Genomic DNA, 14215 nt, shown 5'->3' on the forward strand with positions numbered 1-14215 from the left:
AGCTGCCGTAAATTTCGTCACCTGTGCATTGGGTGGGGAGTGAAGCATGTTTTCCTGATCCCCCACCACCACAAACCTTCTCACGTTGAAAGATTCCACCGTAACCTAAAAGCAGGCCTAACTGCATTCTGCAGCACTGATCAGCGGAACTCGGACGATAATTTGGATTTTTTTGTTTTAGCCTTCAACAGCGCTATGCACGAGTCCCATCGCCGCCCCCGGCGGATCTATTTTTAGGCAGAAGCCTTACTGACCCGCTCCAGCTGCAGTGGGACATTGGGTACCTGTCTGAGCCGTCGAGAAACAGAAATATTGAGGAGAAATGGAAGGAAGCCCTTGCGCACTTGGTCAGAGCCCGAGACCGGGTGGCAAAAAGATTCAATCAGGGAAGGAAAAAGATCGACCTGGAAGTTGGAGACCTGGTTGTTGTGAAAATATTCCCTGTAAGCTCGACAGCCAATCAAATCGCCGCCAAACTGTGTCACAAATGGTCTAGCCCTAAGAGAATAGTAAGGTTCCTGGAACCAGTAACAGTCGAACTGGAAGATCTGACGAGTAAGAGATTATCCAAGGCTCATGTCTCCCTACTGAAACGATACCATCCAAGGACCACGTAAACTTTACATATTTTCAATTCCATTACATATGAGTGCTGACACCTGTTTATTGTGCTAGTTGTGAAATTGTCAATGTTCTAAAGTCCTTTTTCTTTCAGGTAGAATAATGTTGAAGGAAAAGAATAAGAAAAAGGGAAAGTGGAGAGGAAATATTGATGACATTAGTTTAAGATGAGAGGAAATGAGCTGCGGATCCATTGGAGACGCGAAGATGTTACGTGTAATTACAAACTTCCCCGGGCTCATCTGATACGACTCGTGGAAGTATTACTTTAACTGCCTAAAATGGACTGATCAACTACGCGTGGTACTGTTTATTAAAATACAGAGCCTCAGGTTGAGGTGGACTGCATTACAATGCATTGTTATACCTAAAGTTTGTAATTATGTATATAATGTGTGTTTCCCTAGTTTTAGTTAGACTATAAGACCCTTAGTATTAAGAGTGCCAGCACTTTAGATTTAAGGATTCAGAATTTCGCTTTAAAATGTGTCTCCTTGTCTGATCAACAAGAGAAGACCCATTTTAAAAAGGGGGCAGTGTGATATTGAACCATGCTAATATAGCATGTTCATTGAGATGATGTTCTCCGTATTACAAATAACTTGTATCGGCCTCGGCTCAATTCACTTAAGTGTTTCCATGTTTGTATCAAAGAGGGCTGCTCCTTCGGTCGTGCGCACGGGAGATCATTCTTTCGGCGAGAGGGTAGTTTTATCTTTTTGCAGCTCTTCCTTGCATTGTTACATATATGAAATGTAAACACGGACCCATACATATTGAAGTGGCGTTTCTGTACCACAAATGGATCTTTAACAGATTTAAACTTGATCCGTACTATTTTTCTTCTTGATGTCTTTAGTATTGATATGGCAGGTACGGTAAATCTTGTATTTATATTGTTACTATGCATAAATTGTGCCCTTCGCCTTTTAATAATGATGGCCGGTTGATATGTATCCTTGTGTTATACTGCGATGTATTAATAACTGGGTCTCTGATTATTTTCGTGCACTTCATGGTATTGTGTCTAGCCGTCAATGAATGCACACCCTGCGTGTCGACGCGAGATCCATTCGTGTTGTACGCAGCGCATGAGATGATGGTTTTATGTGTGACTACTGAATCTGTATTATCCTGCTGGTAATTGTGCGCGCCATGGACGCTGCTCTGTCATAGGAAGACCCTGGTTTTGCGACCGTGTGAGTCATACTACTAGTGATTGAGTTCGACTCATTTGTGAGAGCTAATGCTCAGATCTTTTGCCATTCCGGCGATGTCAATGTTTGGGAGTGTGCTTGTGATTGAATGGAGAGAAGGGATGACATATCGATCTGCTTATTTTATATTTTAACCTTGTTTCTGTGCCTCATGTTTGTTTCCGGCACGATGATATTTGTTTTGCCTTGGTTTTTATCGCGGCCGTTGTTTGCCTATTCAGGCCATGCGCACGCCTGTGATGCTCCTTGAGTTTCAACTTTACTTCCGTTGTCCAGAGATGTTTGTCTATTGTTATGTCGCGAACTCTCGCATTTTTTCTGTGCCTTTGCCCACCATGCTGCGTGGAAGCTTTGATCTGTGTTGTAATTGTTGTGGATGTGGAAGTTAAATAGACGGGTTCATAATGAATTTTATCAATCTCGCGAAAAGAATGACCGAAATAAGCCGTACGTATTGTATTTGCATTACTAGATTATGCTGTGAGATTGAGAATATAACGGCGAGCCCGTGTTATGAATAATTTGAGGTTGGTATTTGATAAGTTTGTGCTCACGCATTTGCGTCATGACTTCAATTGGATGGGTTGTGTACATGTACGTATTTTATTTATTTAATTTAATTTTATTTTATTGCTGGCTTCATTTCTTGTTTCCTCTTGATTTTTTATTATAATAAACCCTCATTTAAATTATCTTGGCATTTTATTGCTAGTAGCTTTGTGTTTTTCCTGTCATGATTGTGAGACGAGCACCGTTTCCATTTCAGGGCTGTGTTTGGCCTTTCCTAGTCTAGGTCCACGCCTCGAATCTCCGACGTGCGCGTTTTATGCGTAGGTGTGTTGTTGGTAAGGGTGGGGGTGTGGCTGAATACTTAGATTTAAGAATGAAGATAGCCAAATTAGGCAAGGATATTGAATTCACTAAACAGTGTATCTATCATCATTTACCACCTAACTTCCTTAAAGGTACGTTAAGAAACAGTTTCTTTTAAACATGAAGTTTATATCCATTAAAGAGGGAAAAAGGTGCAATAAACCTCAAGAATCAAATCTTTTTCAGGCTCTTCGTTGAAATATTTCTGTAGAACCTTACGACAATCTTTAACACTTCTCAAATAATCGCTTCCCAATTACGTTACATTATCTACTGCAGGTGTGACTGACACCCACGTTGTGGGTACATGTCACAATATTTCAGACCACTCTAAATGAAGAAACGTAAAAAATGACTAATATATTTCATCTTTTGGCTGAATATTTAAATTCTTATTCTTATTCAATGTGCTCTGCCCAGTCTCCCGGACGTGGGCGATCAGTGTGGAGAGTGCTTTACTGTCTTCAGCAACATGGTAGATTTCTTCAGTGATTTTTATGCCTGTCTAGTCTTTAATATTTTTAAGACGTGTTCTCCTGCCTGCTCCTCAATACTAGTGATGGGCAGTCTGAGACTAGGTCTCGAGATTTCTCGGGATTTCTCGAGACTAGCTCAGGCACTATTTCTCGCGAGAAATTTCGAGAGATATCGAGAGCGTTGTCCCCGCATTGTGCGACAAGCAGAATGTCGTAGGCCTACTGTACAGGTACTCGAAGCTGAATGTTGTTTCTGCCGAGTATGCCTTACGTATTTCGTAAATACGTGTCGACAAGCGACTATGGCGTTCATTTTTACCGAGGTCTATTTTGACGAAGTATAGCATAATTGTAAAGGATACGCATTCTGGTATTGTACGCAGTGGTAACTACACGAATGAATAGGCTAAGTACAGAAACTGACAGCTTCTGTAGGTACACCTACCTGAATAATAGAGGCGTGCATTATTCGAACTCGAGACGAGGCAAGATGCGCCTTGCTGCGTATGCAACCTCCATTACGCATGAGTGGAATGTGTAATCTAGAGTGCTTCAGTTTGTTCCATTTCTTTCGACAGGCAGGTGTACATCATTACCAGACCCCACATTCAATAACATATGCCCACTGCTTGTGCTTACCGATATTTTTGGTGACTAAGGAAATAATTACTTACAATGCTATAGAGTATTCGCGTCATAATTAGGTAGGTACTTCGTTATATGACGGTGCAATGTGAACTGTGTCTAATTGCACGCGACAACTTGAAGACTATGTCCGAAACGCAACGTAAGTCGTGGTTGTCTGTTATTTTTAAGAGATGTCACATAGCAGAGCCATGCGTTGCTTCTTCAAAAGAAGTAAAATACGTCGACAGAAATACTTATGCGTTTGTAAGTGCCGGATCATCCCATAACATCAATGGAGAGGAATCGTCACAGAACACATCCTGCCCGGTCTACATCACAAGAAGCTACCCTGCCGACAACGATTGTAAGCCATCCAGGTAGGTTTACATCCTATAGGTTTACATCCTAATAACAATTAACAAATTATACAGGTTATTCAGCTAAGAAGTCCACCCGACATAACTCGGGAACAGTTTAAGATAATACCATTAACGAAAGTGAATACAGAATGCCATTAAGTAGTTCATAGTTCAACATGCAGTGCTATCCTAGACTTTTGACAAAATTTATCGTCACACGTTTTCATATGAGAACTGCTGACGATAACTATCAACCTTACACTCTTATTAGTTACTGGGACGTCTCACAGCTCGCAGTACACGAGAATCTGTCTCGAGAGCGTAGCCCATCACCCCTGCTGAAAGAATTGGAGCAAAGTCGGGCATTTTAGATTACACGTTCCACTCATGTGTAATGGGGGTTGCATATATAGCAAAGCACATCTTCACCGTCTCAGGTTCGAATAATGCACGCCTCTAGTATCCAATTAGGTGTACATCCTATCTACAGTTATTCACAAATTATGCATGGTTATTCAGCTAAGATGTCCACCCGACATAACTCTTGAACAGTTTAGGATACTGACATTCTGTTTTCACTACGTTAATAGTATTAAGGGGTTCATCGTTGAACATGCAGTGCTTTTCTTGGTTTTTGACAAAATGTATTGGCTCACACGTTTTCATATGAGAACGTTATTTCACGCAATAACTGCCAATGATATACTATCAAGTTTACAGTCGTAGTTACTGGTACGTCGCACAGCTTGCACTACAGGAAGATCGGTCTCGAGATTCTCGTGAGCGTCTCGAGATCTGCGACGTCAGTCTCAAGAGTCTCTAGTGAGAGCGTTGCCCATCACTACTCAATGCCCTTCAATTTTGCCTTTCAAAATTGTATTTAAAACGGCGTAACACGCAAAACATGCCCTAGGTTTTACAAAATGACCATACAGTTTTAATATTACTAATTCAATATCCACATCCAATGACTTTCATGCATGTCTATATTCATTATGTAAAACGTGATTGGAGCAGTTTGCTTTTAACATGCAGCATCGTCATTAATACACAGTTCAAATAAATTAGGGGAAACATGTTTTGTAACATCTTGTATGTGAACGGTATTTGGTAGATTGGGTTCTAATTGTTGTACAGCATACCTTGAGACAGCTACTCAGGGTACGGTATGTCAAATCAAAGATAAACTCCATCTGTAGGCGTAGCCAGGCATTAAACTGTCAGGTGAACCCTCGAAACAAAGTGAATAGCGGTGTGTCCATGTGTCGTTGTGAGGTACACAGACTACTGTGGTCATTTTAGCACATTGTACGCAAAACCAGCACATCCCACGAGACACCTTAACGAGGGTCAAGTCGCAACGGTCGTCACTTTGTTTCAGGAAGGATGGACTTTTCGTAGTGTTGCTATAGATCTCAATGTCTCTCCCTCAGTTATTCACCGCTTGTGGAATCACCGCAATGAGACAGGCTGGTTCACAAGGAGGGTTGGACAAGGTCTTGGACGCATGACAACCCCACATGATCGATATATGACCATCGGTGCGTTGCGGCGTCGTTCAGCAATTGCCAGAGAACTGCAACGTGACCTCAGGAGGTTTACTGGAGTCACTGTGTCTGACCAGATAGTAAGAAATAGGTTAAAAGAAGCGTCCTTACGACCCCGACGTCCTGCTCGAGTTCCCCGTTTGACGCAGTAACATCGCGCAGCTCGCCTTCTGTTTGCCTGTACCCATGTCAACTGGCAACTTCGCCAATGGAGACATTTGTTGTGCACAGAAGAGTCCAGATTTCCCCTCACACAGCGTGATGGATGTCGATGTGTATGGAGACTCCGTGGTGAGCAGTACATGCCAAACGTTGTCCAGGAAGGAGAGCGATTCAGACAAGGTTCTGCGATGGTGTGGGGTGGCATCAGTATTGATGGCCGTATGGACCTTGTCGTCCGTGGTAATCTTACCGCTGTGGGGTACATCGAGTAGATACTGCTACAGCATGTGTTGGTTGCTGCATATGGTGTTGGCCCTGAATTTGTACTTGTTCATGATGCCAGGGCTCATGTAGCATGCATCACCAGAACTGTCTTGCGAGAACTGGATATTCAAGGGATGGAACGGCCAGCATTGAGTCCCGACCTTAATCCCATCGAGCATGTGTGGGATAGGCTTGACAGAAGTGTTCGTGGGAGTCCTGTTCCATCAGATTCTCCAAGACCTCGAACAGGTTCTCATTGAAGAATAGAATCTGATACCGCAACGTGACCTCTGTCGACTTATACGGAGCATGCCACGTAGGTACCAAGCTGTGATAAAGACTCGCGGAGGACCTACACCATACTGGAGCTCCAACTATGATAAAAATCCACCTCAAGGACTTAACACTGTTTTCGCCCCTATTTGGACATTTCCGTTTGTGTTCTGAAAATGAACACGAATCCATTATATTTTGTATACTGCAATGGTAAAGAATAAAGATTTAGTTGTTAATATACCTGGGTGTGTGGTATTGTTTTGAGGAGCATGGCATATATTCAAAAACATGTTTGCCTAATTTTTTTGAACTGTGTAGTTTCAATACAGACTTATGTTTACCATAATTAACATTGGTATTATTTGTACAAAATAAATATACGTTATCAGACTCAAACCATGGCCTTTAATTGATCACGTAAGTGGATTATATATACTATACCATTTGCAGTCTTGTCTGCTTGCTCAATTAAGTTCAAAGTTTTGGGATCCTTTCAAGGATTTAAAATATCTTGTCACAATGGGGAACATTTTGCAGTTTTTGCAATTTGAAGCATCTGTTGCTATTTAAAAGAATGTTTCCTTAAATAGATTACTAAGAATGTTCACAAAATCCTTTACGCTCTTTGGGGCTAACACTTTCTTTACTATCAGTTCTGATTTTGTAAGACCACATACCAATTTACAAGCTACAGCAGAATTGCTGAATTTTTCTTTACAATTACAATTAAGGTAAGAAATAATTAGTTTAGGCTACTAATATTAAGGTAATTTCTACAGTCCATGCTATTGTAGCTCAAATTATAAGCACTTCAGTGTGGTAGATTGTAGTTACTTTGGCAGCCATGATTTTGTCACTTGATATGCTGCCAGTATTAAAACATTTGGAGATATGACTGCTCTTTGCATCTTACTCTTTTTCTGTGACCTACAAAATTTAATTTACAGGCTTTCATAAATTTTTACTTTTCTTGTTAGCTGCTTTACGTCGCACCGACACAGATAGGTCTTATGGCAACGAGGGGACTGGGAAGGGCTAGGAGTGGGAAAGAAGCGGCCGTGGCCTTAAGGTACAGCCCCAGCATTTGCCTAGTGTGAAAATGGGAAACCACAGAAAACCATTTTTAGGGCTGCCGACAGTGGGGTTTGAACCTACTATCTCCTGAATAGTAGATATTGGCTGCACTCAAGTGACTGCAGCTATCAAGCTCTGTTTTTACTTTGTTAATATAGGCCTAGGAGTTAACTAAAAAATGAATATACACTGACTGACAGAGCAAATGCAACACCAAGAAGGAGTGGTCAGAACTTTATGCCAATTGCAGGGTAGACTGACGTCACTGAGGTATGCTCATGATGTGAAATGCGCCGCTGTGCTGCGCACGTAGCGAACGGTAAATGGGACAAGGCGTTGGCGAATGGCCCACTTCGTACAGCGATTCCTCAGCCGACAGTCATTGTAGAACGTGTTGTCGTGTGCCACAGGACACGTGTATAGCTAAGAATGCCAGGCCGCCGTCAACGGAGGCATTTCCAGCAGACAGACGACTTTACGAGGGGTATGGTGATCGGGCTGAGAGGGCAGGTTGGTCGCTTCGTCAAATCGCAGCCGATACCCATAGGGATGTGTCCACGGTGCAGCGCCTGTGGCGAAGATGGTTGGCGCAGGGACATGTGGCACGTGCGAGGGGTCCAGGCGCAGCCCGAGTGACGTCAGCACGCGAGGATCGGCGCATCCGCCGCCAAGCGGTGGCAGTCCCACACGCCACGTCAACTGCCATTCTTCAGCATGTGCAAGACACCCTGGCTGTTCCAATATCGACCAGAACAATTTCCCGTCGATTGGATTGGTTGAAGGAGGCCTGCACTCCCGGCGTCCGCTCAGAAGACTACCATTGACTCCACAGCATAGACGTGCACGCCTGGCATGGTGCCAGGCTAGAGCGACTTGGATGAGGGAATGGCGGAACGTCGTGTTCTCCGATGAGTCACGCTTCTGTTCTGTCAGTGATAGTCACCGCAGACGAGCGTGGCGTCGGCGTGGAGAAAGGTCAAATCCGGCAGTAACTGTGGAGCGCCCTACCGCTAGACAACGCGGCATCATGGTTTGGGGCGCTATTGCGTATGATTCCACGTCACCTCTAGTGCGTATTCAAGGCACGTTAAATGCCCACCGCTACGTGCAGCATGTGCTGCGGCCGGTGGCACTCCCGTACCTTCAGGGGCTGCCCAATGCTCTGTTTCAGCAGGATAATGCCCGCCCACACACTGCTCGCATCTCCCAACAGGCTCTACGAGGTGTACAGATGCTTCCGTGGCCAGCGTACTCTCCGGATCTCTCACCAATTGAACACTTGTGGGATCTCATTGGACGCCGTTTGCAAACTCTGCCCCAGCCTCGTACGGACGACCAACTGTGGCAAATGGTTGACAGAGAATGGAGAACCATCCCTCAGGACACCATCCGCACTCTTATTGACTCTGTACCTCGACGTGTTTCTGCGTGCATCGCCGCTCGCGGTGGTCCTACATCCTACTGAGTCGATGCCGTGCGCATTGTGTAACCTGCATATCGGTTTGAAATAAACATCAATTATTCGTCCATGCCGTCTCTGTTTTTTTCCCCAACTTTCATCCCTTTCGAACCACTTCTTCTTGGTGTTGCATTTGCTCTGTCAGTCAGTGTATATGCTGCATTCTACCAATCTAACCATATAATATATTATTACTTTATCTGTAGTTGATGCATGCTGTAAACGGTCTCTTGCCCCTCCATGTGCTATGCTGAATTCCCTTCTGGGAATTAGTATAAATAAAACTATGAAACACGAAGAAAAACGTCAAATACATCAATTACTCGAGATGGATAATATATGGGAAAGCCCCTAAAATACGAGACCTGACAAAATATGGGAGAAAGGAGAAAATGTGGGTAAAATATGGAAGACCTGGTAACCCTATTAATAATGGACAATCAAATTAATTTGAAAAGCCACCTAATTGATACTTTATTTTTGCCTTAGGCAAAATTAAAAATACATTACACACAGAATGGATCCCATGGGACATAGTTTTAAGGTTTAATGTGCTTACTGTACATATGTTTTCATCTAAGATATTTATATCCAGCTGAAGATGACCAGTAAGTGGTCAAAACATGTTCGTGTGTAATGCATTTTTAATTTTGCCTAAGGTAAAAAATAAAGTATCGATTAGGTGACTTTTTAAATTAATTTGATTATACTCATCAATACGGGCATGAAGTGGACAGCTTGTAATAATGGACAAGGTGTACAATAGGCAAATGAAAAATATAAAAGCTATGAAATTTTACACTAGCATTCATTCTTGAAATACTCATTTTGAACAAGGCTATGTGAACAATGCATTTGGTAGATTTTTAAACTACCTGTATTTGCTTGTGAAGTACTGGCTCTTGCATAGTTTGCAAATTGAGAACTGTAAGCACATTAAGAATATCACCAGTTTAAATAGTTAATAGTTTTGAGAGTACACCCTTGATGACATCAAGGAATGGATTGTCTCTTATTAGCTTTTGAAACATTGATCTTAACTTTCCAATAGTTCAAGGTATCTATTGTAGGGAAATCATCTGAGGGCTGAACTCTTCGAAATTAGGGTCTTGGAGGTCGAGGAGATGCTCAAAGGAAAATCCATTATTTATTGAAATAACTTATTTAATATATACAATATATACTTGTATGGTGATGTCTGTATATTTACAATGAAAATATTAAAATGAATCCACATAAAAGGATACCTATATAATACAAAATATATACCATATTTTAAAATATTTACAGTATTTTTACATTAGTACACATATTGCTATAATCTGTGATATAACTTCAACATTTTAAACAATGTCTTTAATAAAAACATTAACATGAATTATTTCTTGTAAAAATCTGACAAATGCAGCAGATAAGAAGTTCTTTTCTTAGATCAGTATCATTCAGACACATATTGAGCACTTGCTAGTATGTATTAAAATGCAAGGATTTAAATGAAGACTAGTTCAGCAGGTCTTCCATTCCATTTTGTGATTAGTTCCACAGCTGTAGGGTACTGAGCCATGATAGTTCAGTACAATTATCATTTGGAAATAGACCAACTGTATATTATATTACAAACATATTGCTTCCATCTTAAAACATTTTAAAATCACCCTTAAGTCCATCAGTGCCAAGTAAAAACAACATGGCACAGCAGCAAGTATACAGATGTTACGCAGATGCTTAGAATCATCACAGGAAAGCCAATTCTGTAAATAAAATTTTACAGTATTATTCATAATATATCAGTAAAAATAATTTTAAATACCGGTACTGAAGTGTTTCAGACCTGAGAATATCTTAGTTTGCATCATGCACAACAATACAAAAAAAAAAACTGAACATGCATGTTTTATTTAAGGAGCCAAGCAAGACACTTTACAAAATATTCCTTACTTCCACCAAGAAGTAAATATGCACATGCACTGAATTAAATTTTTTGTTGAACTTAAGAACTTTCACAAGATAACTACTACACTATGATTGCAAACCTATCAGAAAAAGAGATCAAAAGAAGACTTCAAATTTTGCTAGTTTCTTTTTACAATTCAGACACTTAAATATATCTCCATACTGTATTTGATTAATTTTTCTTATATCAATAGGACCTAGAAATTGCTTTTATAAAATGGAAAGTGGAATTATTCTCAAGATCAAAGAATTTTATCTGTGAAAATCAGTTTGAAAAATTGTAATTAGCAGCGAGCCTCAGCAATTAGCTCTAGAATCAAAAGTTTAAGGTCTTCCAGTTTGTTTTTCATCTGGAATGCATTTCTGTAAGTACACAAGAAAGATGAAGGCCTCCAAGGACCGTACCTTAATTTAAAGTTACATACAAAACTCCACGCATCTAAAAAGTGCAGGTAAAGGAATAAGTAAAAAATATTACAGCTAATTTGAATAGATTTATGCACCTTTCTCAATAAAAGATATATCAGGCAAAATAAGCTTTGTCAGTTGCAGGAAATTCCAGGGTAAGACAGTATCCCAAGCAGTTTGTTCACAAAGTGTTTAATGCCAGTTTAGCCTACTTTACTTTCTACTCTCTTCCAGTAGATATCTTTACTATGCCACATTTTGTATTTTCCTAGATAATTTATTGTTCTTCTTGAAAAACATTGATGTTTATATCTACCAGGCATACACCTTCTCCGGCCAGTTAAACTGCGCACCTTCTATAAGGCCATCTAGATAGTATACCTTGAACTAATATTATGCAAGATAGTTTTGGTTTCAGCTGTTAGATGTGTCTATCATAACTTTAATTGCTCCATGTTGTAGGGTAAAATACAATTAATCCATAAGGAAATTTGTCATGGAGGTTTCTTTTTTTTGGCGCTAGTTGCTTTACGTCGCACCGACACAGATAGGTCTTATGGCAACGATGGGACAGGGAGGGGCTAGGAGTGGGAAGGAAGCAGCCGTGGCCTTAAGGGACAGCCCCAGCATTTGCCTGGTGTAAAAATGGGAAACCACGGAAAACCACCTTCAGGGCTGCCGACAGTGGGGTTCGAACCCACTATCTCCCGAATACTGGATACTGGCCGCACTTAAGCGACTGCAACTATCAAGCTCGGTGATGTGGAGGTTTTTCAACCTGGTTGTTAGAAAGGCTTTTTTAAAATCTAAGTTGTCTACACTTCTGCTGCTTCCTTCAAGTCATCAACCAATTAGAAATTTGTAAATATTTTCATTAGCTAATTACAACTGGGGGGGGTATATACAGGAATGCAGCCTATCTTTAAAGAGTTCTGGAAACTTCCCTTCAGAATACTATAAAAGCTGGGTGCTCTAAGGCTCCATCCAGTTTAGCGAGTGTGGCACGTTCTTCTTTGGGGGCAGGGGCAACGGTCGGCATTCAGTAGGCTCAGCAAATCAAGGTAATAGAATTTTTATGACGTGAGAGCTCTGGCAAATAGCTTAAAGGGAAGTTTTCAAATTTTATGTAAATTTCTAAACCTGGTGGTTTAAATGTAGAAATTTTGTCCAGTCTGAGGACTGTTCTATTCCTTTTTGGGAAATATGCAATGTAAGGAAACAAAGAGAAATTACCCTCTTGTTTACCATTCAACTTGGTATGGGGCAAATAAAGTTTCTGATCATTTAAGATTCTTAACACTTTTGGAATTTAATGTTTCTCATTTAGTCACCCCAGCATAGAATAGGCTTAGGCCCTGTATCTTTGGGCCGTAGGCCCACTTAAGGTTGTAAAACATTCTAGGAGTGCAAGTGTTTCATCTCCTAGCCTTTTGTTCATGGTCAATCATATTAAACATTTTCTTTTTATATGAAGGCCATTTAGTACGGGCACTTGCAACTCACACACCACACATAACACTATCCTCCACCACAATAACACGCAGTTACCTACACATGGCAGATGCCACCCACCCTCATTGGAGGGTCTGCCTTACAAGGTCTGCACCTGGCTAGAAATAGCCACACGAAATTAAGTAATTAAATTAATTAATTAGTATGGGCACTCATTGTCCCTGTTTATTCGGTAGGCCTAATTGTTTATGGACTAGTATGTAATAAACTGTTGAGCGATAAAGAAGCCCACATCAGGGCAACCATGTATAAAATATTTTAAGAACAACATACAGGTTGTAAGTGCAAGATCAAAAGCTGATGGCTCTCTGAGGCTGGACTATGATATAGTTGAGTCCAGACTCCCTTGTAGTGTGAAGGATAAGAGTAAAGTGCTCTCTGTACATTTTGTACCTGCTAAGAGCAATCCAGCTCTTTTCTGTGGAAATTAGTATTTGTAATTCTCTCAAGTTGTACACAATTCCTTTTTTCTTTTTTTGGTCTTTTGAGTTATTGTTCTTAGAGCTGACAAGCTCATTGTTTTTCTATTTAACTGTTATTTCTTCTCAATTTTCTATCCAATTTTAAACTTGAAAAAAGGAAAGAAATAAATTTCAAAATTTGTGTTAACTTATGCTCTAGTTAATTCCTTGTCTGCCCATTTGCCCCAGCAGCTTCTTATACCTGTGATCCATGATATTTCCTTTAAAATATCAACTATTGCATTGCATGTAGTTTTCATTAGCATCTTGTGTATTAAACTTGTAGCTGAATCAGCACTCCAAAATAATGTTCTAGTCGCAGAAGATCCTTTGAGTCTCTGCTTTTTTTCTTTTCCTCTACATTATTCCCGTGCCAGTAACTAAGTTACACTTACTCATCAAAGTCAGCTAATTAATTATTGCAGGCTACTAAATTAACATAGGTAAAAAAATCACGATTAGAAAGCAAAACAATAAATCACTGATACAGAGAAACTATTCAGCCTTAAATGAAATGGACCCTCAGTATATCTGGCAGGAAATATACTTTTCCACATCAAGAGGTTTTAGTGTGTTCTTATTGAAATTGTAATAACTGATCCATGATGAAACCTCAATATTTCCACACAGGTGCATCACATCACAGTTCAACTTATCTAAGGGCAAAAATGTAATTGCAACGGTTCAAAGACAATCTGTAACAAAGATGGTGCATTCATTCTCTACATTATCTCCCACGTTTGAAAGTCCTGCAATTCTGAAACTTACATTTGTGTGATAAAATTATTATAGTCTTATTTAAAGATATGTTTTACATGGAACATTGACCACTCTTCCACTGCTTGTGATTCACACCTGATCTCATTCCTTTTCATCATCCAGTATTCTGGAAGATCTGATCCCATATTACGTTGCTGCACGACTTC

General features: G+C 40.5%; 1 protein-coding gene across 1 annotated transcript in view; it reads right to left on the bottom strand.

The window, feature by feature from the left end:
* Window positions 1-10074: 10074 nt before the first annotated feature.
* The window catches only part of hoe1 (hoepel1), a 230577-nt gene continuing 226436 nt past the window's right edge, over window positions 10075-14215 (bottom strand). Inside the window, exon 20 of the mRNA XM_067142918.2 lies at window positions 10075-10706. Coding sequence (XP_066999019.2) covers window positions 10622-10706 — 85 coding nt within the window. The 3' untranslated portion in view covers window positions 10075-10621. The remainder of the gene's footprint in view (window positions 10707-14215) is intronic.

The sequence above is a fragment of the Anabrus simplex genome, chromosome 1 (genome assembly GCF_040414725.1).
Source record: "Anabrus simplex isolate iqAnaSimp1 chromosome 1, ASM4041472v1, whole genome shotgun sequence".
In the NCBI taxonomy this organism is placed as follows: domain Eukaryota; kingdom Metazoa; phylum Arthropoda; class Insecta; order Orthoptera; family Tettigoniidae; genus Anabrus; species Anabrus simplex.